The sequence below is a fragment of the Leptosomus discolor genome, chromosome 9 (genome assembly GCF_034619465.1).
Source record: "Leptosomus discolor isolate bLepDis1 chromosome 9, bLepDis1.hap2, whole genome shotgun sequence".
In the NCBI taxonomy this organism is placed as follows: domain Eukaryota; kingdom Metazoa; phylum Chordata; class Aves; order Leptosomiformes; family Leptosomidae; genus Leptosomus; species Leptosomus discolor.
Window position 1 is genome coordinate 2,185,505 of NC_141399.1, and position 26,949 is coordinate 2,212,453.

A 26,949-nucleotide genomic window follows, 5' to 3' on the forward strand; every position below is an offset into this window, starting at 1 on the left:
ATTACACCAGTTCCAGCCCAGTAAGCAGTGGATCAACAGAGACTCAGCCCAAGGGCTTTTCTAGGCAACTCGCCATGGCCCTGCCTTGGGGGTTTCTACTTGATTATTTGAGAGACCTGCACAGAGCCAGAGGTTAAGACCACCCTACTTAGCTCTTCAGCTCGAGTCAGACGCCTTCAGCTCCTAACGCCCGCCCGACGCTCCAGGAGAGCCCGTGGAGCCAGAGAAACAGAAGCCCCAATGCAAACCAGAAGGCAAGCTCTGAGCACACAGCTCCCCAAGACCAGGACAAGACCACCACAACCATGCTGCAAGGAAGGTGCAAATAAGGTGCAAAATGGTTCACAGTTTCTGATGGTTTTGGTTTTCTATCAAAACAAATGGTGCTTTTCATCTATCTTTGAAGATACTCTTTCTGGTCTTTATTTTAATACTGGTCTTAAGCAGCCCCCAGCCCAAAGGTCTGTGCACGTTTACCAGTTTAGAGGAACCTGAACATTTTGGAAAAACTGCAAGATGACTCTCAATTTTAGCGTGTCCTAATTTTTGTCCCCAGAAGCAAAACCTGTTACACGAATCCTGCCACAGCAGTGAATGCTGTACAGCCCCAAAATAACCATCTACAAGAGCTTAAAGATGCCATCACCATATTTCTGCCAGACCGGATCACGGTCCTCAGACCACAGTAGGAGATGTTGCAAATGCACACCACACTGCACCGCTTCTCCCTGGAAACCTCCAGTGCCTGCCTATCCCTCATTTCCAACAAAATGGGAATTCCCCATAAGCCCCTCAGTAGAACCACGTGAACTAGGCCCACAGCATTACCCCGTCCTACCCCTCCCCTCCATTTCCACACCGCTCCTCCAGCGCTGCAGACACCCCAGGGGCTCGGGCAGGCATTCGCCAGGGGTGCAGCCGACCTTGCGCTCGGGTCAGAGACTCACCATCCTTCCTGTTCCGCGGGGGATTTCCTACCACCGAGGTGAATTCCAGCATTATTCACCCCGTTCTAAGGGCACTCCCTTTCTTCACTCACAAAAACGTTAAGGGGGACTGTAATGCCCATTTTCTAGCACAACTCCTCAGTAACAAACACATGGACCTCCTGGCATTTTCAGTATCTTGTATTATTTGGATCCACCACTCACTGAAATTACCTTGCAGTAAGCAACTAAGATACATAAACCAACCTATGCATACAAGCAACTTGTACATAAATCACATAAATATTATGAAATCATGCCATAAGACAGTTACTTTAATGGAGTTTTACCCTGAGGGAGTCAGAAGCATTTCAGCTGATCAGGAAAACTAAGCTGTGCATGGTTTGACAGAAAAGGAAGTTAATAGTTTTACTAATAATGGAGATTTCTGTATTCGTTGCTCTAAACATTCACAGTCTCCAGGGCTGACAAGGGAAAGGGGGGGGGGGGGGAAGGAAACCCTAGGATTTCCTTTGAGACTTGTCAGTGGTTCAAGCCCCTTTCTATACGCAGCCCGTGCTCACGGCTGGTGGTTATAACACACCTGCTCCCTCCACGCAGTTGCTCTGTTGAGGAGCAATAAAGTTCCTCCTCTGCAGCCTCCAGACCAAATCCTAAATTGTTCCGCACGCTCCGGCTGATTTATTGCAGGCAAAGACAGCACGTTACAGCCAGAAACTGAAGGGGAAAGAGTTTCATATTATGACTTAATCTGCAATTAAACAATTCAGGTTTCTGTCTGAAGTTTCTCCAAGATAAAATTATATATAAATATATATATGTATGTGCTGTTCTGGAGATAAAATTATATATATATATATATGTGCTGCTCTGGGAAGCTGTAGCACCACACAATCTAAGGGGTCTCGCGCTGGATGGAGACGCTCACGTGCTACAGATTAACTTCCCAAAAACCAGAGCATGCTGCTGGTGCGTACAGGTAAGAGGGGCAAAAAAATCTTGGTTTATAGAGAAAGAGGAAATAATGGCACCAGAGGTCAGACAGCACAGCACCTCTGTAACTCTGCAATATCAAAACTTTGGTGGGGAGCTCGGAGATGCACCCAAGATATCAGAGGCAACAGCAGCAGTGCAGTAAAAGGACCTGTGCCACACAAAATGCTGTCCTTCGGACCAAATCCCTCGCTCTCTGCCCATGTCCTACCCATCCCACCTAACTTCTGCGCATGTGAACGGGAAGGGCACGCCAAGAGGAGAGAATTTCTACCGACAAACAGCAGGGCGAGCCTAGCTGAGGGTTTTCTGATAAAGAGCTTTTCGTTGAAGCTGAACCTGGCGACGGGAGACGCGTGACGTTTTTCTTAGGAAAAGAAGCTCAGACCCTGGCTGGACCTTCTGCCTGGCGAGGGGACGCCAGCGCACGCCAGGATGACGGTGATGGCACTGACCTGCAGCACCCCCCAGGCAGAGGCTAGGTTAAAAACAACCCAAAAAAGCCACAACTCCATCTCGTTCTGGTGAGGAGTTCTGCTCCTTCCCTCCCCTAAAAGCCCTGCTGAACAGAAAAGACCCTCCGACCCAGCCCGGAGCGATGTTACACTTCTGGGTCTATTTTTGTGACCAATGGTTCAGATTTCAAATTCATTTCAACAGGCAAGGTCCTTGAATATATTATTTGGTTTTCAGAATGACGTCTCCCCAGTGAATTCAGCTGATCAGCATCAAAATTAACAAGTTCTACAGAAAGAAGTTTACGGCATATTTCATTACCTACTCTATTGAATAAAGAGCAGTAACATTTAAAGTGCTTTAAATGGTTGAATTTTGTTCCAAACAAAAGGCTGGCTTGGGAGAGAATGCAGGAAACAAAGCGCAGAGAGGAAAATATTTCTTTTTTTCCTGGTATTTCAGTACAACAAGGTGCCAGTCAATCACTTTCTCAGTATTACACATTTATGCAAAAAGAATCTCAAATTTAGCACCCACACGTGGGTTTTTTTGAGCTGGATGAGGAAGTTGCAGCAGCAGAGACAGCTCAGCTCCCTCCCTCCACCCCATGCGCGGGTGCCCGAACCAGACACGCCACTTTTAAAAGTCCTTAGAAAGCTGAATTTCAGTTAAGACTGAAAGTTCTCGCTCAAATATGGCTTTTCCGCCTGTAGAACAGCCGCACAGAGCATAAACACAGCCCGGGCTGCCGCACTGCCATGTTTTTGACGGTAGGAAGCTTTTCGCAGAGAAACAGCTTCAGAAGTCAGTAGTTTTCACAGGGTGACACCACGGCGCTTTCACAACGCTTCACGTGGCTTTATGCCCCAAACCGTGGCTACGAAGCGAGCGGAAGGACAGCGAGATGCCTCGATGAGCTGCACGACCGTCACCTCCTGCGGCGACACGGTCCCTGCGCAAGGACCCACCCTCGGCGGTCCTGCCCGCTCCCAGCCGCGCCGCGCCCTGGGACAGCAGCGAGCCGAGACACCTCGTTCTCCTCCAGCTGGCTTTTGGCAGGTTCTTCCAGCTGGCGTGAACCCCGCCACAGCTTTGCTGGAAGAGCCTGTTCATCGACGACGAGGCAATGGCGGCCGAGCGCTAACTGCCGGCGTTTTAACGGCGCTCGCGGCAGCCGATGCTGCAAAGGCGCTCGGATTTGGTCCTACGCTTCATCGGATCTACTACGGCACCAGATGATGCCAGACTGCCAGAAATAACTGCATGTAGACTAATATTCCAAGTAATGACACATGGAATTAGTTATGGTTAACTATTCCCAGCGTAGACACACGGCAGACTGAAAACTCAACTAAGTCACTGACACAGGCATAACAAATCGGAAATGCTGAAGAGACGACAGGACAGATCACAGGGCTACTCATAATACAAACACCATAGAAACAACACTGTAGAAGATAAATAAAATTAAAACCTCAGCATTATCCAATTCAATGGTAATCTGCCGGAAAAAAAAAAGAAAAAAAAGGGGAAGAATTGAAAGCAAGCATTAGTAAGAGAAATCACAAATGAATTTCATGTTAGGATCTTATAAATCATTTAACACTTTCATGCTGCAATCCACCACCGTGAGTATTTTACAGTCGGCATGAGTAACGCTGGCAAGCGCCAGGCTGCGGTGGGTTTGGGAACCAACACTGCTGGAAGCACCAGGGAGCTTCGGAGGTAGGATGCGCCCCGGCTTTGTTCCTCTGCCAAGTGACAAACCACGCGGGCTGGCTGACCGAGATCCAAGAACCTCACCCTTGGGCGTAAGAGTCATCCCCAGCGTGAGCTGCGAGCATCAGTGGGAGTGCAGAGGCTGGATTTCCAGCTTGGGAAGAAAAATGGAGTTTTAAAATCTAAGTCCTGCAGAATGGAGGCTAATCATCTGGTAGGCGCCCAGGAAGACGCGCGTGAATGACATGTTTCAGCAAAGTAAAAAACTTGGGTCTAGCCTACACTGTCAATGTAGTAAAGTTTTCTGCCTATTAAATCTACCACAGTATGCTACCCATCACGGAGCGAGCCTGAGCGCGTGCCAAGACGGGGAGTCTTTAGCAATATGTAAAACTTCCAGCCTTCCCACAAGCTTCTGTACATCTGTGCTCTCACCACGGGTTTTGCCTGCTGCAGAGGAACCCCAGCTGTTTAACGAAGGCCTTCGCTCATGGGAGCGGACAGCCCCGCGCTCTCCGTGCGCTTCCCACCTACGGGAGGGACGAGCAGCCAGGCCACGAGGGTGCGGTGCTCGTTATTAGCGCTGGAAGATTAAGCGTGAGAGGAGGAGCACGATCTTTTTATAAATCACAGGGTTCCAGCGAGCACCACACGGTATTACAGCAAAAATCGCACGCTGTGCCAAAACTTCCACGGCGCTCTGCTGCTGCACACGACTTCGAAGCGGCTGCTGTCAATCCTGGGAACGTCTGACCTACAAGTAATATTGCTTGTGGGATCAACACGCTGGTCACGAGAATAAGTCTTGCCACCTTTCTGTATGGAGGGACTCCTGTATTTGCAATGGGGGCATAAGGGTTTTCTCTTTTTTTGGGTTTTTTTTTTTTTTTTTTAAATATTCCCCAATGATTTTAAAAACAACAGGTATTGCCTTTTAAGTGGTGACTAAATACAGTTATATGAGTCACAAGGGAGAATAAATACGATTGCGCTTCTCACAGCCAGACAGTAAAAGCTGTTCTACTACTACTAGCAGTCTATCTGTAAGCAATCAGCTGCTGTTTCGTATGCGGGAATCCACTTCACAGGCAAGCACATTCTTATCTTGCGTTACGTAACTGACTTACTGCCTCAGAAATTCATGCGTTTTCTACTCTCTGAAGATTTTCAGAACCTTCTGGGGTTCTCCATGGCCCGAACAGTGCAAGTTATGTTAACTGTATCTTCTAGAAACACTGCTTCACCCGAGCTGCCCAAATAAAGTCTAAGTGGATTTCCATTTAGAAAAATCGGAGCGGCATATTGCATTTAAAGGCAAAAAACCCCACCCCCTCAGAGCTCTTATTTGGGTTTTGTTGGTGTATAGTACATAGAGTATGTATCATCCACCCTTTCTGTTACTTAGGATGACCTTGGACAGTCTTCTCCTGGCTGTTTTTAACAGGAGAACGTACACTGATGTACCAACAAAGTGTAAAACTAAATCTGAGATTACATTTAATCTTTTACATCCCCAGCGCTGGGCAACAGGAAATATCAGCGCTCTACGCTCATTAAAGAGGATCACCTAGCCCAACTCCCTCTTGCAGGAGCAGCCTAACTTCTGCAGGCTACAACCAGTTCCCTTCCAGATCAGACTTGTACTGTATCGCAGATGTCTTAGTACAGGACCTTGAGGAGAGGACAGAAGGTCTCGGCAGGGCTTCACCTTGTGCTGTTACGACCCAGCGCACGATACTGCCCCCTCCAGCAAAGGACAAGGTGCTGAGAGGGAAGTTGAGCCCTGCGGTTGCTGCCCCTTTCCTACCGACCCTGCGCCCCTTCTCAGCCCACACAGACATGCTTCTCTCCTGCAGCGTATTAGGGCGTTCCCCCCAAGTCAACGAGTTTATTCAAAAACACTGCAAAGTGAAAAAACTAAAAGAAATCCCCAGGTAGGACTGCAGGTCTAGAGCAAAGCAGCAGCAGGAGCCGGGAGGTGGGCTGGCCCTCTGACAGCCAGGAGGCCGTGGCAGCACGTGGGAAGAGCGTTCCCCGAGAGGGCAGGGAGCACAGCACCGGCCATCCCCACCCTTGGGGCATTTTCCAAGGAGCCTCCCACTCGCTTCACGGCGCTGCCGCCTGCTCAGCGGGGCGTGCTCGGGCAGCAGCCCCCACGCCTGCACGTGCACACCCACGTGCCCGCAGCCTCCTCCCTCCCTCCTTTCGCTCTCCTTCCTCCAGGTCCTCCTCGTTCCCAGCTCGGCGAGCCAAAGCAGAGAGGTCGTGTGCCACCTGCCAGCGGGCCAGTCAGCCTAGAGATGCCACAGGTTCCTCTGCCTTCAGAGCACCTCCCTTCCTCGCGGCTGCAGCTAGAGCCACAGCCACAAAGGGTTATTTACCCCTGCGAAACTGTCTGACCTCTAAAGCCTTTGCCTTTTTGCGCTGTGAATCCAGCGCTAGGCAACGCCTCTGAACCCCACTGCAAGCGAGGATCGGACATGAGGCACCACCCGCTCCCAGGCACGGACTCCCAGTTGCGTCCTTCCGCAGCACCGCTTCCCCCCAGGGCCAACTGCCAGTTCTCAGTCGCCCATGAGCACGTTGACTGGGAGGGTACGTGGCCCTGTACACCCACCGCGGGGCACGGTAACAACCGAGGTTGCTCAGAAATGCACGATACGCCTTCGACTAGGATTTTGAGGTGGACTGTAGACATGTCTAGATACACAAACAGATGGGCATATACACACTCTTCTGATGCAAACACAGAACAGGTCTGTATTCACAGAAATCCGTTCTTCTCAACAAGACAAAGGAGTTCTATGTAGGAAAGGGAAAGAAAACAAACCCATGGGTGCGGGTACAACAGTTTCCATCTATAATTCACAAGATGATGACTCAGATGTATATAAGTTAAAATTAAACTATAAAATACCCTCCTGCTGCAAGTTTATGTGACCTGATGAAGAGTCACCTAGACCCAGAAAGCAGATAAAGAGGTTATATCCTTCATAAAAAGGTAACGAAATTAGGTATTTTTACAGTGCCAGCAACTGCAGGAATTAGACTTAAACTTGCAAGTCTAAAGTAGGAAAGCAACAGAAACAAGCTTACCTTTCAAATTGTATTTGAAGTTATTAGTTGAGTAAAAATGTTTTGTTCCTGATCCAGTGCAGAAGTGCTTACACATACAAAACACAGCTTGGAAGAGCGAGAATTTTATTTTCCTTACTGAATAATAGACAGTGTTTAACACAGAACGATGAACTGTAAATTACATTACCTTTTCTCCATAGCCTCTATCTTTGGTCATCATTTCCCTGAGCGTCTGTAACACTTTAATACAGAGTTTCTCCTCATTCTCCTCTAGCAGCTGTTTAGTATGCTTTATTAACCTGAAAACAACCAATCACAGCTCAGTTTAGTACTAATATCCTAAAAATGGGATAAGATATATGTGGCTATCTTAGTTAATTGTTTTAAGCTGCAGACAAGTTTTATTATCATGCTGCTATACAACAATCTTGGGAACATTCTCTCAAGAGTGACATTTAACCAGCTACCACAGGCTTCGGTGACTCTGTGAAGGAAACAGCACGCCCCCGGCAGGGGGAGCGCCGGGCAGAGCCCTCTGACTACGGGCAGAAAGGAATTGGGGAAGGGGCAGAGGGATTTAGGACTTGCTGGTCCTCCAGAACAAACACTTAACAGTAAGAAAGAAAAACTATTCCACCTGCTGCTTTGTTGAAGAAACCGACTGAGAGTCCTGGATAGCGCAATTAGAAATCCACCCGACCCAGCGTTTGTTACTTACGCAGGTACCGAGCTGCCATAAACTCTGTACATGACCCACCCCCACCAGGAGGTGATCGGAGAAGCTGGATTCTGCTCCGAATCGTCCGCTAAATGTCCCTGTAATCCTTTCTTTTCCTTCCCTCTAAATGTGGGCAGCATCTGCATTAGCCGATGCACGCGGTAACACCTGGCTCTGACATACTCGCCCAGCGCGAAGTGCTACAAGGGCAAGGACCTTGCAAACATCACTGGGGTTGGAGGCAGGTACGAAGTAACAGGGATCAGCTCAAAATCTTTTACTCATTTACACTACCTGTTCATGCCACTTGTATCCTGCGGCAAACACAAAGTTTGAAGCATCAGCTGTGAGAGCCTACCCAGCAGGCTTTCCCTACCCCCAAGAGCACTTTTTTTTCCCTTCCAAGGACAAACGGCGGTTACCATGCCATGAAATACCGTATCTGCCAAGCTGGGGCAAGAGGCACTGTTCCACAGGGCACGGGCAAATTGGGAAGAAGCAAACCAGCACAAAACGCCTCCCAACAAGCCAGTCCTCAAGACAACTTACTTGCAAATAAAACCTCCGCTTTCACATTTCCTCCTCGCATCCGTGTTCTCTGGGAAGAGCAGTTCAGGCCTGTGAAGCACATCGACCAGAACTGACAGCTCTGCCTGGACAAGAGGACGTAGGCGATCCTCTAAGGCTGATACTATGTCCTAGAACACAACCACATCAAGATTTTAAACAAACATTAAATACATCTAAATTTAAGTGCAAATCACTTCTACAAACCGCCAAAGAGGGGCAGGACACTGAGGTCTGTCCTGCCTGGATAAACTAGATTAACAGACCTCAGAGTCTGGTCAGATGAGAACTTCAGTTTTATCGCTTAATAGTTGTCTCTAAAAAGGAAGCCCTGATTTCCAGCAGTCCCCCAGATGACTTAGTTCCCAACCCTCCCCATCTTCATAGGTGCTCTTGTTGATACAGGAGAACGAGAAAAACGCAGATTCATAGCTGAACCAAAACTTTGTGATAATGGTCAGGCTATTTATGTTTACGCAAACTGACAAAAAAGTACCACTGTTAAAATGATGCAAAAATACAACTATTCCCCTTTTCCCTTGTGTTTGGAAAGCTGCACCTACCTTAAAAAATCCCTAATACTTAAACAAGCAGAAAATACTGAGATACCTATGAAGCCAGGGAGGAAGTTAAATCAAATTGAAATGGACAAAGAGACAGGAATGGATAAAGAGGGAGAAACTATTTCAATCAGACGGGGTTGGGCAGTGCTTTTACATTAGGTAATGTAAGTTTACATAACGTTAGTTACAACTGTTTGCCAGAAAAAGCTTTTGACCAGAGAATGAAACCTCAAAGCATAAAGGCGTCATTCAAGATGATGAATTTCATTTGGTATAAAAAAGGCCTTATTTAAGCGTCTACAGATCTGAAACGCAGAGTACAGCTATAACACATCAGTCCCCATTTCTAACACTACAGTGTTATGTTTAAATAGTCTTTTTAGCAAAACCAGTATGGGAGTGCACACACTTTCTGTCAGGAAATGACTGGCTGCAACTGGTGCACAAGGAACCCGTACATCTCTGCTTCAGGCTCTGCACTGGTTTCCAGGCAGGGCTGTGGCACCTTTCGTTGCACTGAGAGTTTTGGTGAACAAGCAGCAAAGCACTGGAGGAGTCTGAAGGCTGTGACGACGAAAAAATCCTGGCTTATCAAAGAAGTGTTACTAACGGTGGAATAAGAACACTCCAAGTACCACTGCCTTCAAATACCAACATCTCCCAAGATGGGTACTTCTGTACCCATTAGCCATGCACGTTCAGTTACCTGTCTGGATACAAGGGTTGATATTTAATACAATGGTTTACGTTTAATTCTATACACAGTGTTACAGCATTATTACATCCAGCATCAGCTAACTTGATTACCACGTGGCATTTCGACTAGTTAATTCCCAAATGTCTCTCGACGGGGTAAATTCCTCCTTTCGCGTAGGCACGCCAGCAAGTGCTTGGCAAAGGAGGAAGGAAGGGGTGCTGCGTAGTCACCTGTAATCTTTCAATGATGTTCCGATAATCCCTGGAGGCGGCGAGCACCGAGTCTCTGCGGGCAGCGTTCCTCGCAGTCATTCGCCAGTTCATCGCCGTCTTCTGCACGATGTTATGCGACTTCAGGAAGAGGTTGTTGACCTGACTGTCCAAGTCCACGGGAATCGCAATCGCTCGGCTCTTTGCTGCAACAAGCAGAAGTCAGTGAGGATGGACTCCTCCACCCACGGGGTACAACCACTGCAAGAACAAGCCAACCTCTACCTGCGATTCCTTCCACAGCCTCCTTCGTAGGCATTTTAAACAATGCGCTGCTCGGTCCCCGCGTCAAGGGTCAGACCTCTGTGTAACGCTGTGCCTAAAGCCTTTCCCATCTCGCAGCTGTTTGCTGCCTTTGAAGTGTGGGAGCAGGAATCCGTCCCTACACACGCACCCCCAGCAACTCATGCCGGCAAACAGGTACACCCACCCAACAGAATCGGGCCCCACATCCAGTACAAATTACTCTTCTTGCTACTGAAAGCGGAGCGAATTACTGGGAGGAGTGGAACAAAACTATTTCCCCGCTGCAGATCAACAGGACCGCAGAGAGTTCCGAGGTTAAACGCACTTGAGGTTACACTGACAGCACCTATTGCTCAACCGTGACAACCCATCGACGCCACTGGTGCTTCGCACTACGCCTTGGCTTCGAATGACCTGCAAGTGGCACCTGCGGGAAGCCAACCGCCCCTTCCTTTCAGAAGGATGGCACGTGAGCAGCAAATGCTGGGTGACCACGCTGGCAGCAGCGAGTCCTGGTGACATTTATTTCTTACCCACGTCTGAGAGGACCCGGATGCAGCTTTCCACGGACGCCTTTTGGCTCGGCATCAGCCAGTTGCAGTGGTACACCCTGAACACGCCTTGCAGCAGCTGCACAAACACGGGCTGCCGAGTCTGGAACACAAGGTTAAAGGAAAGAAGATCAAACCCCTCGTGCCATACCGAGGTGTATCAGCATCACCTTGAGGTAATACTGGTTACCAGCTTCAGCCACGACTCTCTGCACACCAGTCACTTCTAACTGGTCTGCATCCACGTGTTAGGCAACTTCATGCTGCAGAGAGCGTATCTACCACACAATCAGCAGCTGAATGGCAAGGGTGGGAAGGAACGCTGGAAGGGAAACATTAAACAGGTAGCTTCTAAAGCATAAAGCCTCGGGAACTGAAGCTTGACTAAGCAAAGGAAATAAGCAGTCGCCTTCATCTGTTTCATCAGAGTTATCAGCAACCCTGGCACACAGATTCTTCTTTTAAGGCTGACCAGTAGCTGACTCAATAGTCCACAGGTAAATGGGACTTTGCTCTCGGCTAAACAACAGCACAGCTCCAGAGCTGAAAACTCATCATTTGAAGTATTATTAGCTGGTATCTAATTTACTGAAGAAACCAGCTGTGTGTGTGTTATTCCCAACACAGGTAGTAGTTAGTGGTAAACACCGCAGCAGCTATGGATCAGCCAACACTAAGGCGTGGGTTTTAGCCCTGTATTTCACAAGATGATCTTCCACTATAGATAGGTGAGCTACTCCAACACACACATGCACACGAGCTCTGTTCTTTCATCTTCGCGACAATAGTGACCAAAAGTCCCTGTTTGGTTTTGTACAGTAGTCACCTAGCAGAACAGTTCATTCATTTTACCTGTAGAGAAAAGAGTGCTTCAAATATTTCAAACGAACCTACATTGAGAGGGGACACCCCGTGTCCCTGTGCCTACTAGCTATGTAATGTTTCTATCAGCTAAGTGAACCACACCACAGTGCAAAGCCCACACGATTTAGGAACCAGTGAAAAAAATACCTCTTTTATTCTGGTCAAGATTAATGCCTGTTTGTAAGAAAAAAGTGGAGTTAGATGAAAAAGCCAACTCTATTAGATAACCAAATCTATTAGATCAATTAATCAAATAACACCATTATGAAATGTACAAACGGAGAATCAAAACTCAAGAACCAAAATTACGAAGAGGCAAATACCCACTATCCTTTCTAGAAACAAGCCGAACACCAACGACATGGCAGACAGTAGTATTCTCCACGGGCACCCAAAATACCAGTACTTTTGGATTTCAGCTACCCACATGCTCCTTTCAGTTCACGTTTGAAGACTTCTCAGTCCTAAAAAGCTTCACAGATATTTCATTTGTTTAAACTAGGTCAATAAATCGAGTAAGGCATTTACTCCATGTTCCACATGACACCAACTACGCTTGTGGAGGAAAGCCTTGGGCAGCAGCACCCTGAGGAGCCAACCAGGCTAAAGAGCGCTTGTTAGAGAGGAAGAGTTTTGGACAGCTGTGTTTTGAAAAGCCATATTCATGTTCTCCTAGTTTTATATTATTTGAACTGCATGACAGACAGACACGGTGTTCCTTGAGCAAGCGAGGCTGGTCCTGACTCAAAGGAGGAACAATTTAAGTCGAACAAGCCAGAACACGAAAGGGCGTGAGACGGGAAGAGGCTCGCAAGAGGAGAACCGAGATGACAAGGTGCAGCAGAAAGGATGGGGAGCGACTGCAACACAAAGGAGAGCGGCCACCGCCACTCGTCTACGGAGAGAGCAGCACCAGATGAGGTAGCAGTGGCTGCAGACTGCCCTGCAGCACCTCAGATGGGAGGAGAAAGGAAAATCCCACCCGGAGGAGTGATGTACACCAGCTAGGTGGTCCAACAGGCTGTACTCCTCAGATGGGAAAGTCCCTGGTTACGGGCAAGAGCCTTAACAGGCAGAAAAAGGGAGAGAAACAGAGCTTTTCGTTTAGAGACGTCGAGGAAAGATGAATCTAGGATAAGACAGAAAGAACTACCCACTGGGACGGTTAAAAGAGAGGTGAAAGAAGTTCTTCATTCTGCTAGACAAAGGGACAGATTGAGAAACTGAAGGAAAACCGCTGGCACAAAATTAACAGATGGCTAAAACATGACGGTAAGGAAGCGTATTTGCATGCTGGACGCTCAGAGATGACAGTTAAAAGCACGACAGCCGAGGCACACAGTACGGAGGGAAGAGAGAAGGGCAGGGCCCCGGGGAAACAGGGGATAACGATCTCCATTTCTCATTCCTTTTGATGAAGTTTTGACTAACTAGCACGGAGGCTGATACGGCCACGGCAGCCGACACTTCCAAGTCACATGAGGAGCAAGTCAACTGCTGGACGGCTCAGACTGGCCTGAGCTGGGCACAGCCCCAGTAAAGCTGCTTAGCCCCAAGACAGCCGTTGCAGCTCCCTGGGCTCTCGCAGGCAATGCTTGCAGTTTGGCCATTCAGGAGTAGTTGAGCCAACACAGCTCCGTTGCTGTCAGCGTGACGTGACTGTCTCCTTGTCTGAAGGAGGGCGGTCGAAGCCTGCGAGACGCAGGGCTTGTGTTCGAGTGCCAAACAGCTGGGAGATCAGGCTGCTCACTGGTCAAGCAGACACGTCTTGACTCGAGGAGGGCAGAGATACAGGCGGTCAGTAAGGCAAAAGCAGGCAGATCATTGCTCACACGGAGCAGAAGAGTCTTTACCCAACGGGCAGCCACGCAGCAGTTTTACGTATGCTTCCCCGGAGCACCGCGGTCACCCGGGCAGCACACCGTGATCCAAAGGGTTAGCACAAATTCCTTGACAAGGGACTGACACGGCAAACTGCCAGATGCCCTTCACGGCCGCTTTTGGGAAGCAGATGCCTCCTAACCTGCATTCGATTATAAACCCGGAGGTTGCACCGTGAACAACCGCCTTTGGCACGATGAAGTTGCGTCAAGTTTCGACGACTACCACCCTCAAAAACTTCTGGCAGACCTGCCCGGCACCTGACCGCTCCACCCACGCTCCTCCCAAAAAGTTATTTATGAACAAAAGAACGATGTTATCTCTGTGCTGCAATACAAATATTAGGACAGTGTCCTGACCCTGCTGTTCTGCAGTGGAAACCTCTACCTCCTGTCACCTCACAAATGTTCCGAGCTTCTCCTCCACGTTTCCCCAACTTCTGACCAAGACAAAAAAAATTACCCAGCTTGAGGAAACACACTAGAGCTTTTATAAATGTTTTGGTTTTGGAATGTTTTTGGTTTTAAAGGAAATTAGAATCTTCCTATAAAAACATGCTTTCTTTAAACAATCACTGACGCACCCCCTGTAACGCAACGCTCTCCTCCTGCCTGGAGAGCTTACCACCAAAGCTTTATCTTCCTTCTTCATGGCACTCTGGAGAACTCCTTGCTGCTGTGCTGCTGCTTTACCCCTGCTAGAGAGCTGGCATGCCAAACTATCACTGAGCAAAATGGCTTTTTTCTCTCCCACATCTGCCCACATCACCTTACTCAAGTGTACTCTGACCTATGGCCACAAAGAGGATGACCAGAGCCCTTTGATGCCACAGCAATACAAAACAGGGCTAAAGGCTTCATTTCCCTACTTGCAGAGTGATTTTCTCACCCAGAACCTGATCATGACAGATAGAAACTCTCTCCAGAAGACCTGCGTGGTCTCAGCGTTAGCACGGAGTTGAAGTCATGTGACACTTCAGCTTCTCCAGAAAAATGTTTGTACTCTGATCTACGAATCTTTCCACTTCTACAGCAAAAGAAACATCCTGCTCACAAAGAACACAGATCAGCTCCCCCATTGCAAACACCCGTGTCTCTCTTTCACTGGTAAACGGAACCAAAGCAGGACAAACGTAATGACATTGGCAGCACGTTTTCACTCTTGTGTCTCTACGTTCTCCTACCTGCAAAGTAGTGCTCTGATCAGAGAAGGGGGAGCTGAAGAAAGTGGTGACTATACTCATCACTATCTCTGTAACGTACTTCTCCAATATGGAGTCAGCATGCTTTCTGTCGCTGGTGTTGTTACAAGCCTGCAAGGCAATTCATCCTTAGGTCAGAAGCAGCTCAGCCAAGGTAGGTTAATAAGGTTACAGACTGGAATTCTCGATTTTGCGCTGGTTTAAGTCACAGCAATTCCCTGCCACCATGATATTTATGACACTTGGATCTCTGCACTTCCAGCAGACACAAAAGCAGAAGCCCAAGACCGTTTTTAATGTGTTGGCATATAGCATGTTTAGGAGGGAGGGGAAAAAAAAAAACAAGTGCCTTAGAGGAAAGAAAGTAGCAGGGTAGGGAGGACTGAGGTGTAATGCTTTCATATGGGGAAATACTTGGAATCCCAGGCAAAAAGCCATATGGCCAAACAAATGCCAAGCTTGGAAAAAATTTGTCCTGACCTGCCAAAAAACGTTGACTATTGCTCGGGAAGGAGCTCACTGATCCCGGCCAGAATAAGCAAGCCAGGTGGCAGAACAGAAAAAGGCATTAGACAAAGGAGCAGGGTGTGGGGCTTTTCTGCGTTTGGTGTGGTGGTTTGGGTTTTTTTTTCTCCTTTTTAAAAGGAAAATATTAATGTGTTCCATGGAATATGACTAATGAAATCCACAGGCACAAGGAAACGAAGGCACATTTAAATGTGGAGGAACACAGTACTCGGGGTACTTACTGCCTTGATGCACTGTTATGTTTTATTCTTACTGCTCTGTACTAAACAGTTTCATTTAAGCTTTTTGAACTCATCAGTTCCTAGATACAGAAATCATTACCCGACAGATGTCAACCAGGAAGTTCTCAAATAGCTTCCACATATGATTACTGGTGTAAATCTCTTTCATTTCTACTTCTGTGTCCACATAGCAATGATTCAAGAAGTTGATGTATGCAATTTTAACCTAAGAGTAGAGGGAAAAAATTGCCGTTAAAAAAAATAAAAACCTGCACGGTATTATGAATGAATATAATGTCACATTAGAACTGCTATATAAATCATTTGCAATTTCTTCCTTTTATTTAAGCACTGGTGAAATTTAATGCCATGAATAGCAAGACATCAGCCAATAAAAAACACCAGGATTACTGTAGACAAAACGTCAGCATCATAATCATTTCCAGTTCTGCAGAACCATCTGTTCAAGGTTAGCAGCATACTCCATAAACTCCTCTGCCTCAAGAACCCTATAAAACAAGCAAGTACAGCAGCACATCCCCATTTTAAGGGCAAGGGAACAAGTATAAAAGGATTTAACTTAGTCCAGCTTCACTGGGGTTGCCGACAGCAGAACCAGGGAAGGAATCCAGTTTCCCAGCTCACAGCTCACTGTCCACCTGCACCACCACCACCCTGCCCAGGCCAGACTCACCAATATCAAATCTCCCTCCCCCAAAGTCAGCCCATTGCCTCCAAACAGCCCTCACCTCGGGTATGCAGTCCTCGTGGGTTACTACCCTAACAATGTCATCCAAAGGAAGAAGGGAGTTGCATTTTATTTCTGTGTAGACGTTTTTGCCTTCCGTGCACACAGCAAGCAGCTCTACTAAGTGGATGTGGTACATCAGCGGGCTGTTTTCATCCATCCGATCCCTCTCCGACCTCATCATTTGCACCAAAGTCTGGAAGGAGGCTCTGTCATTGTAGAACACGAGGACATCTTCTCCCGCGTTCACCAGCTACCGGGAAAGAAACATATTCCGTCAGCAGATCAAAGCCCCCGCATCTCCCCGCAGCATCCTCCCCTAATCTGTGGGCTGCCTGTTACCGTGCAAACCCCGATTAGCTATTCTTTAGACACTTAAAAGGAGTGCAGCCCACCAAATCAGCTGGGCATTCCTCTTGTGCTCCCTTCATGGGCTACAGCATGACATTTTCTCCTGAAGAATTTACCACTTCTGAACTGCTGAAGAACTTCAAAGCCAGTCCAACTGACTGCTTAGACAGAAGTTGTGCCAAGAAGCTTGTGACTTTCCATTGTGCTTTTTTATTTCACATATACTGCTTCAGCTGACTTTGTATTAAATACAGCCAGCTATAGACATATCGTTTTGGTCAGAGAAACACCCCCGGGGCACGCTGGATGGGAGGACTGCAGGGCTCAGTAATTCCACCCTTCTGAACAAACACCATCAATTTTCCAAGGCTAACAAGTGACACGTTAAGTCACACACTGGAGATTGCTATCAGCTTCGCATTCGAGACCTGGAGAGCCACATTTTCAGAGCAGCTCAGACCTCCCGTAACTCCACGAAGGGAAGGAGGACGAGCAAACCCAGACCTGCTCCAGGCTGGGCACTTCTGAGCACGCAGCTGGAGGGACCTGGGGCTGTCCTCCCGCAGGGGGTGTGGCAAACAGGGAGATAAAACGCAGACAGCAACCCCCAAGGCAACTCCCTTTTCTCAGCAGCCGCTGACCCCCCCCCCCGAAACCGACCGCTGAGCATCTGGCAAACTCGACTCCATGTTGAGAAGCTCCCGAAACCATTTCTGAAGGGAACGATAAAATATGGCAGACCTTCCATCCACCTAGTGAGACTGACAGGCAAAAGCCAGAGCTTGACAAATCTGATCCTTGGGCTCCCCCTGCTGAAGAGGCCAATAAAAATCCTGCCAGGTGTGCACACACGCTGTCGAACAGATGGAGCCCAATATCCAACCGAGAGGGATTTATTCACCCTCATCTTACCTCTCCTTTCCAACCTGACACCCCAGTTTCCCAGTTAGCTACACACCTAAGTTTCTGAAGACCTCAGACTTTTCCCTCTTCAGCACTTGAACAGCTGAATATGCAGGTCTTGGTAAGGTCAGAAATTCCCAACAAAATACCATCATGGTATCATTTTCCTTCTCATTAGTGATCTTGAAATTAAACTATTTCTCTTCTGGCCAGTTTTGCCAGAGAAAAGCACCCTTGCTTCACAAGCCCACCTATATGCTGCTGTGTAGAAGCCTGGAAAGGAACTTGCGAGTGTCATTAATAACCAACCTCTTGTCATACCTATGGATGAAGAGCTCAGAAAGCTTTTGGTCACAAAAAAGCCTGCGCTTTCTGGTAGCTGTATGCTCTTTTTGCATTGTGAGAGCTAGCTGTCAGCTTCTTGGCAGTCCCAGAAGCGAGAGGATCAATTTGTCATTTTCACCAAATGGTATGTGAAAACTTCTGTTCAGACCGTACAAATCTCTGCAGCTCTCACCTCAGCCATTACCATATCTTGGCATTTCTTAATGAATTTTCCTTCCGCCTTGACAATTGTCTGCAGGAACTTTATGTACTGAACGTTTCTGCCATGTGTTTCGATACAGTGGACAAAGTGTTGAACAACGCGCTCATTAATCTCGCTGCAAAGCTGGAAGTTGTTCATGAAAATGTGCTGCATTGTTACTGCTTCCAGAATCTAACGGAGAGGATGAAAGGAAGAAAGAGATTAGAAAATAAACAAGCCACCAAACCCACACAGAGGTCGGGAGAAAGTCAACCCTCCTGCAGGGTGCAGGACTGAAAAGAACATTTCCGAGGACCTAATCTTTCAGCACAACGGCTCGTACCTAAGCCTATTTTTCAGTTCACTTCAGCCTCTTGAACTCTCTACACTGAAACACGGTTCTAAACAAACAGATCTTGCCAACTTTCGAGGCTTTAGAGTGAAGAAAACAAAATGTGACCCCTTCAACCAATCTTGCATCAGAACAGGCCCAGAGGCGATCACCAAGGACAATCCCTTCTTTTTTTCCTCGCTAGGGGAAAAAAAATAAATCACAGCATGAGGTTATTCTTACCCCTGGGTTAAGGAACAGGTTTATGTGCTTGTGCAGCAATGCCTGGTTCTGTTGGTTCCCAGCACAAAAGTTCTGTAAAAACTCGTGTGCGAGCTTCATGATCTCCTGCATCCTCGTGTCTTCGGCCTGCGATCGCATGACAAGGAAGACGGGGTTAAAAAAGAATCTGAAGGTTCACTTTCAGGTGAGCACTGGACGAGCCACAGCTCCAGCTCTGCAAGGGAACCGTCACGTCTCTCTCACACTCCAAAGAAAAACAAACCTCCACCCAGTTCAGAGACATTAGGCATGAGTTTGGCCCACTCCACAGTTTTAAAGATCATCAAAAATAAAGAACATAATAGATATTACAGTAGTTTATTCTCTAAAACTGCATACTCCACGGCCAAGCCTGCCAGCAACGTGCTTTAGTCACTTTTACGCTTCTGAACATACCAGTACGTTGGCCAAACCACACATCATCACCGTGGGGCTACGCAGGAAATCTGCCATGTTCCACTGAAATGCATTTCAGCAGCGACAGATAGGTGGTTCATGGCAAACAAGAGATGGAAAGTGAGGATTGCAACAGTCAAGCCCAACTTCTATTTGCTGGAATCCGCACACTACTTGCACGCTTCCAAGTTTGGTTCGGGAACCGCTGCCTTTCCTCTGACATCAGGGTGGCTTACCAGTCCACGGATGGTCTAAGATGCAGCTCGGAAAATTAGTGTCTGCTTTTGTTTTTAAGGAGTTTCATGTATTTCCAAGGGTGAAACACGTTCCACACTGCCTGTCCAACACGTATTCACGTGTATGGGACAGAAAGGTGACAAGAGGGTGTTTTTGCTGATGATTTTTTTAGCACAACGCAAAGCAAGACAGCACGAGACTTCGCTTAACATTAATCAAAGCTGCTGTCTAGAATGACTGCTTCACAGAAACCTGCAGAGTTTGGAAGAGAGGACAGGAGAGTGACCAGGAAAAGGTGACGAGCTCCCTCACCGATGCCATGATAAGCACCGGTCACCTGTGACTAACGGGCAGCCAACGTGCTGACCTTAGGGTGGGCTTCAACAGCACAGGGCAGTGAAGGGGGAGCTCAGGCCGTACTGCACCCCAGTCCAAGGGGGCTTCAAACCGCACCGCTGACATGACGAGGCGCCCCCATGGCTAGTTACGAACAGCAGCCCTCGCCTGGAGAGCCAGCTGATATTTATTCATTTCTGAGGGGAAGTTTGGGACTGTACAACAGCGTGGACCTGGGTCTGACCACCAGGCAGACCTGCTGATAGCTCCCACGGGAGACCAGGCACCCTCATTTCCCTAAAGTGCTCCCAGGGTGGCCGTCACACAGCTACCTCGGAGCCATGACGAGCATCTTGCTCCCACTGAGACACTTCAAGGCAGCACACACCTCCCATGAAAAGCTGAGAGCTGAGCCTTGGTCTTGCTCTGAGCGATGGTGGACAAACATTTCTTCAGGAAACAGGGCATGGCACTGCGTGTTCAAAGACCTCCAACAAACAAAGCTCATGTAAGTTCCCCATTATTTCTGAAGCGTGGGTATTTCCGAGACTATCAGGCTATACAAAATAGCCTCTGCGCATCTGATGTAAAGGTTAAAGGTTCAGGAAGATTCAGGGAAAGTATTAAAAGCCCGTCAATATGACCTGAAGCAAGGCAACAGCCAGAAACCCAACCTTTTCGTAAGGGATCTGCAGCAGCTCCAGCACGACGGCGTGAGCTCCCATGTTCCTCAGGAGTCGCTGCTGCTGCTTACGGCTTTTCCGGACCGAGGCGCCTTCCTGAACACAGAGCTTGCTGAGCCGCAGCAGGATCTGGAGAAGAGACTTGCTTTAGAGCTGAACTTCTGAGGTTTACTCCAGAGCACGCCAGGCGGCTCCCAGAGAGCACCAACAGCAAAAAAAAAAAACCCTTATCTGCATGGACCAGAGCTGCTCTAGGCAGTCAACTCAGGTTTTGGGGTGAGGAGCTAAGGCCTGCCACACCAGTAGAGGTGCAAAAGGACCCAGCTGGAAGCGAGAGCTGCTGGAAACGCGGGGGCAGAAGGCAGCGATGGTGTCGGCTGCCCCCCGGAGCGGCAGCCACCGCCCCCTCGCCACCCCTCCAGGGCGCCAGCGCAGCCTTGTGCCCCTCGGCACCGGGAAGGGAAGCAGCTCACTGGCCTGGGCACCACCCGTGGCATCTCTGACCAGGGCTGGTCCTGCACAACTCAGCCAGGCCGAGTGAACCCAGCACCTCGGGCTCCGCCGCACGGAGCCACGGAAGCACCGTTAGCTCACACCACACCAGTGTCTGGTATTTTTTAAATCAAACTTCAACAGGATGGCGAGTTTGAGCACAAGGTACTCGAGACAGGGGAAAAAAAAAAAAAATCAAATAGCTTCTCCACTTGCTTACTTCCTTTAACAATAAAAATATTGTGTTACCATTGAAACAGCAGCCGAATGTCGCGTTTCTCACTAATCCATTCTTAAGGGAAGAATACACGTTGTGCTTATTATATCCCTGGCTTCTCATTCAAGTTGGGCATGTTACTCAGCAAATACTTTCCACAATGGAAAAGTGACTCAGGCTTTCCTGAGTGCCTCCCTCTGACTGCAGCCCTCCAGAGCTCTGTTACTCACTCACACTTCCATTTAACTACCAAGAAGCAAAGTTTTACCTCTTTTACTACACGGTAGTTGTAGCTGCTAGTACTTTCAGGCTTTTGGGACTTGCTGTGACCTTCCTGAGGATAAAATCAAACAATTGATTAGTAGCTTATACTATTGTCTTCATGAAGGCTAAAATTACTGTTCTAGGAGAATGCCTGCTCTTTCCCTGGAGTGTCATCCTTCAGTCTTCTGACACTCAGAAAAATACATTTAATTATCCTGCCAAGCCATATTGGCCTCTATAACATAAAAGGAGGTGGGGGTGGGATGATTTTAGAGACAGCAACCTCCTTGTCCTGTCCTCTGCTTATCACATTCTGTCTGTAATCAAGTCTCCCCCAAAAAAACCTTCTTACTCCCTGTTTCTCTCCACTATTATTAAACCATCACTGCATAGATATCAGGAGATGCTCACAGTCCTACACACAAGCAAAGCAACAAGTAAATTACTTCTATTTACTTCCAACAATAAATGTTCGTAGCCCAGGGACTGTTTCTTGAATTCTCACACCTGGTCTTTTTTATTTGACTGCAAATTATATGGAGACAAAAGGTGTTTAATGGTTCTAACCCAGAGGTGCACGCCAAGAAAGTCCTGTTATTATCAGGTACGGCTGAAGCATCGTTCTCCTTTGTCATTTAACTCTAATGCCATGATTCAAAACGCATCACCCGAGCAGCTCACAGCTCTGCCCTGACACTACCTGAGAAACTTTTGACCACACAAAACCCACACAATCTGTCAGCGCTGAAAGGACACAACTCGGGAGCCAGAGCAAACCCAAACCAACTGCTCTGTTAAGATCAGCAGCGGCTGCTAATCCTGAGCCGTTTCCACTTGGCACTAACTAGCTCAAGTTCTCCTTTCACTCTTGCCTTAATCTAAAAGAAATACAGATCGCCTCACCAAGCTACGCAGGGTGCTGGAAAGATGTTTTTTCGGTCACATTTCCGGAAAGAGTTCCATCTTCACAAAGTATTAACACATTCATTGGCGCAAGCACAACCTAATTACCTCTTTTTTCTTGTGTTCGTTTTCACCTTGCACTCCATCCATAGTCTCATCAGGACCTTGGCCTTTGTACACCCAAAGCTCCGATTTTTCCACAATAGACCTCAGCTGGTCCAAATCTTGCTTTATCTGCTTGTAGTTGTCAACATCTTGGCTGGTAACAAGCAGTTGAACCTTACATGAATGCAATCCATTAGTTGCACGAAAGGACTGGGTTTTAGCTGCAATATATACATTCAGATGAGGAATAACGCTCTCAACACACACACATACCTGCTTAAAGGCCTGAAGAACTTCTTGTCTCTGACTGAAGTGCCGGAAGAGTAGCTGAAGCGCTCCAGACACCAGAGGCGGATAATCGTGCATCGTTAAATGCAACAAAACTCTGAGAAACGTTCTGCCGCCATGATCATCCAAATCCAGTGGCGTATTCTCCTCACTGGAAAGAGAGCGTAGGAGTTAACTAGCATAGGAGACTGAACATCCCAGCAGGTTCTCTAGTCCAGCCAGCAGTGGCAGAACACCTTTTTTCTTACTATTAAATAAGAGGGAAATTTATCATATCAAGTGCTATCTTAAGACACGCTGGGTTTTTTAGTGTACTGCTTAATAGGGAGGCTATTCCAGAATCTCATTAATCACGGTTCACTCAGCTTACACTATCCACTTACATTTTTCGAGGTCAAACTATGCCAAAATATTTGTCCCTGTCAGCCTCACCCTATTGCTCAACTAGTTCTCGCCCATTCCTGCTACTAACCTTTCTCGCTCTTTATGAAATAAAACCCTCCCTCACTATCCAGGTTGCAATGCTAATTATGTCAAACACTTGAAAACCTCCTCTTCGCTCCCTTTCCTGAGCACGAGAAACTCATGTTCTATTTTTTCCTCAGTCCCCCCTGAATTTTTTCCATATTCTGCTTCCAACGGAGTCTGCATGCTTACATCAAAATTCTGCTTATTAATGCTGTAATGTATCTCTCCCCTTCTGCCTTCATTTAAGAAATGGGTTATCTTGGGTTTACAGAGAACAACCACAGCTCTGAGCAGCTTAAGGACAAGCTCAAGTACTTGGAGTCTGTCACTGACTCGCTGTGCTGTGATTTCAGAAAGGATAGAAGCCGGTCCGGAAGGCAGGCAGGCATGGAAGGTACAGCTCGCTTTGTTCTGTCATGCATGTGCAGTTTAATGCTGCATTATACAAAAAAGGATGGCTAAATATATATCTGCCTCAGTAGAAGTCCCAATCCTTGCCTACACAAACTTTCCACCAAAGATTTCGCTGCAGCACTCAGCTTAGATGCACTAATCCTCCAAGCTGGCAGTCACCCACGCAAGCGAAGAGCCCCCATGAAGATCTTTCTGGCTGAAGGACCCCTGTGTCCCTTATCTGTGTCTTTTAATACAAATGGCCACTCCTGCGAGCTGTATCAAAGGCATTTCAGGAAAATGCAGCCTAGGTAACTGTGGCAGCTGTTTCCAACCTTTTCCCAGTTATCACCTCGCTTTCAGCTGCAATCTCCACTCCTTGGGAGCCCCGAGGGCTGCAGCCTGGGAACTCCTGAGCTACCCCTCGATTAGCACTAGTGAAGAGATACTTTCCTTCCGCCAAAGATCCCCTCGGCTTGTTCTTCAATATGTTCAAAGTCTAGAGCTCCTGAGAAAACAAACAAGACAAATACGTCGTGTCAGAGTCGCCCCAAAGATGTTTTTGCAACCTAAAGCCATTTCAGATGGCGAGTGGTGATCTAGGTGCAAGCAAGGGGGGTCACAACAAGCTGAAAGGAACGCTGAGAGGTCACCGAAGCAGCCTGCTAAGGTAACGTAAGACAATAAATTATCCTGTTCTCAGCTGACAAATGAAACTGCATAATAATTTCAGCGACATCCACGCTTACTCCTCTCTCGCCTATGTTTAGATGGCACCAGCATCATTTCAGGGCACTGATGGGACCTGGTGTCACTCAGAGGGGCCATCCACAAGGAACACCAAACTTCAGCCTGGAGAAGTTCTGAAGTAACAACCGCAGCAATGACAGCAATACCCCTCTAAGTTTTTTGCATTTCCCAGTAAAGGTTTATACATTACGGCATGGGCAACGACCAATATTCTGAAACAAAAAAAATCAAAATGGTAAAGCAGACTCGGGAGCTCTCGCTATTCCACAAAGATTTGCAAAGGAGAACGGAAAGACAGCATGGGGATTTTACATCCTTGCCAAGAACGGATGAACTTTCTTCCCAAGTTCAACTTGCAGAAAAAGCTCGCGCCCTCCCTGCCAGCCCAGTTGCGAAGGCCCTGGCACCCCGGGGGGCTGCTGGACAGGCAGCCCGAGGAAAAAAAGTAAACATATCCCCTTTGAAGTGAGATCAAAAGAAACAGTCTCCTCCTTTGGAAGACTTCACATCTAAACCACATTTTCCTTAGCTTTCTCCTTTGTATCTAGAGATACGGTCCCCAAGTTGAGGAATGAAAACTGTTTGATGTCTAACGAGCTGCACTTTTGAAGTCCAGTTATTCCTACACGGTACAGGTCCTCACTACGGGAGACACTTCCCCCTGGGAAGCGAACATCCCATCTACCATATCCATTAACTATCCTGCTTTTGGTTGAGAACCCTGGACGTGACAAGCTCAGCAGCTGACTTGCATACCCTTGCCTAGCAGCACTGACATCTTCAGATGTCTTTGCCTTCCCACAGTACCTTTGGAAAAGGGAAATTTCGGGGGGGGGGGGGGTAGAGGCATCAAGCCAGGGGGAGAGATGAAGGACATTGATTACTTTAGGGAACCTTTTCATTCACCCAGAAACAATAACAGGAAAGACTCAATCGGAGGTAGATGACAGATCACATGCGGTAATGTTTATTTCAGGTTTTCTTTAAAGGCTTTTGGTCACACTTAATACGTGGAAACAAGCAGGAGAGAGTACAAATAAATCCTGGCTTCTGCTTGGGACAGATGGATATGATCCCTACTCCGTTACCCCCACGGCTAGCAGGGCACTGCTTCAGTAGGACCATCCATACACCAAAGCAAGGACACGAATCAATTATCCAGGCAGCACCTGTAAGATTAAAGAGCCTTCCCTAACCCACACAAACTCACTCTTTGCAAATAACTAACCTGGTACATTAGCCGGCATTTCTTGATTGCTGCTTCCAGTGGGTGATTCAGCCATCTGGGCATTGCTTTCATCGAACTCATGTTTGAATATACAAAGCAGGCAGGAGATTCTGTAGTCCAATCTCACATTCAAAATAAACTGAGGATACAGAAGCAGGAAAACATTGAAATAACTTGCCTATTCCCAGCACGTGTACATTTACACACAACGCAGTGTTACCAACATGCACGATCAACGTCACCGAGACGAGAATTTAACTCGGAAAAGAGGCATGTAAGCGTTTCCTTAAAAATCCCCAGAATTCAGTATTTTTTTTGCAGTGATTTCAACGAGCATACGATATGCCCGCAGTAATAAACACTTCTGAGCAGCAGATTTTTGGCTGCCCGATACAGGCAGCCTCACCCCGCCCCCCCCAGGCCAGCGAAGCGGCGTTTCCATCTCCGTCCTGAACCCAGCAGAACCCAACAGCCCGGCACCGCCGTCCTCCCCGCGGCCGAGAGCCGACCACGGGCTGCCCGGAGCCCGGCGGCTGCCGCACACCGCCCCCCGTTCAGGCGGGCTGTACTAGCCAGGGCCAGCGGAACCCCCAGCGCGGCAGGGACCACCTTCTCGTGGTCTTCCTCCCTCTGGAGGAAAGAAGTACGACGCAAAGAACACACTCAGATTTCGGGGAAAACGCTTAATGCCAGTTTTAATACGCCATGGTAACAGGGGGAACGCTGGCGCGCTAAAATATCCCATGGTGCATGCCAGGCCGTAAGAGAAGTTCTGGCTTGAACTAAAATTAGCGATGGGGCAAGGAAGTGAATCAAGCCTCCCCTACGTGCTGCATCTGCTGCCGAGGGGAAGGGCGCAGCCTCAGCCCCAGCTAGGCGAGAAGCCTCCCACGGGGGCAGAGGGAAGGCACACCGCGGCTTTCCTGCTGCTTCGCATACTTTCGCCCACACGGCGTTTGCAGCATTCTGGCCTCCGTGAACTCGCCCGTGAAGCTACCGAACAGAAAAGGGACTCCTACACGGAGGGAGGGAAGATGGGTTTCAGTGCAGTTAATTTTACAGCAACGTTCATGTGGAGAAGGGAAAAACTCCAAACTTTTCTCCTTGTGTCCCGACGATTTAGGAGTGAACAAGCGAGAAAAGCCCGACAGATGGAAGAGACAGAGAGGCTGGCAAATGTGCATACAGAAAACACACTTCGGGCTGATGGCTGTACGAGGAGGGGCCTCAAGTATCTCCCTCTTTCCATGGGGCACTTAACAAGATGGCCCTGTAGACTCAGAGAAACGACTAAGGTGGAAAAGGAGCTCCACTTCAGCAAGTCAGACTGTTTACAAATCACTGGCAAATATGCAGATGCCTATCGCAAACTCATTTCTATTAAATTGTTCTAGTGACAGCATAATATATGATCACACATTAAGCACTCCATGCCTGAAAAGTCACCCTTGTCATGCTTTACCAGTTTGAGAGAGGCACGTATAAGGCATGAGTGGATCAAAAGGCAGCACGGCACGATGTTAATGCCTAAAGCCAGCACAAGACGCTA

At 47.9% G+C, this 26,949-nt stretch overlaps 1 protein-coding gene across 7 annotated transcripts in view; it reads right to left on the reverse strand.

Annotated features, from left to right (window-relative positions):
• The window catches only part of ITPR1 (inositol 1,4,5-trisphosphate receptor type 1), a 170,887-nt gene that overhangs the window by 75,199 nt on the left and 68,739 nt on the right, over window positions 1-26,949 (reverse strand). For 2 of the 7 annotated variants that reach the window (XM_086470516.1, XM_086470514.1), the window contains 17 exons: window positions 25,401-25,539; window positions 23,872-23,930; window positions 22,547-22,708; window positions 22,277-22,447; window positions 21,270-21,335; window positions 20,284-20,421; window positions 18,602-18,727; window positions 18,019-18,219; window positions 16,249-16,500; window positions 15,600-15,725; window positions 14,733-14,861; window positions 10,787-10,907; window positions 9,969-10,153; window positions 8,461-8,609; window positions 7,381-7,492; window positions 7,198-7,206; window positions 3,871-3,897 (listed from right to left, as the gene is read on the reverse strand). In XM_086470516.1, the coding sequence (XP_086326642.1) occupies window positions 3,871-3,897; window positions 7,198-7,206; window positions 7,381-7,492; window positions 8,461-8,609; window positions 9,969-10,153; window positions 10,787-10,907; window positions 14,733-14,861; window positions 15,600-15,725; window positions 16,249-16,500; window positions 18,019-18,219; window positions 18,602-18,727; window positions 20,284-20,421; window positions 21,270-21,335; window positions 22,277-22,447; window positions 22,547-22,708; window positions 23,872-23,930; window positions 25,401-25,539 (2,172 nt within the window). Of the gene's footprint in view, window positions 1-3,870; window positions 3,898-7,197; window positions 7,207-7,380; window positions 7,493-8,460; window positions 8,610-9,968; window positions 10,154-10,786; window positions 10,908-11,815; window positions 11,843-14,732; window positions 14,862-15,599; window positions 15,726-16,248; window positions 16,501-18,018; window positions 18,220-18,601; window positions 18,728-20,283; window positions 20,422-21,269; window positions 21,336-22,276; window positions 22,448-22,546; window positions 22,709-23,871; window positions 23,931-25,400; window positions 25,540-26,949 lie in introns of all 7 variants that reach the window. The other 5 variants (XM_086470519.1, XM_086470517.1, XM_086470515.1 and 2 more) reach the window with 4 other exon arrangements.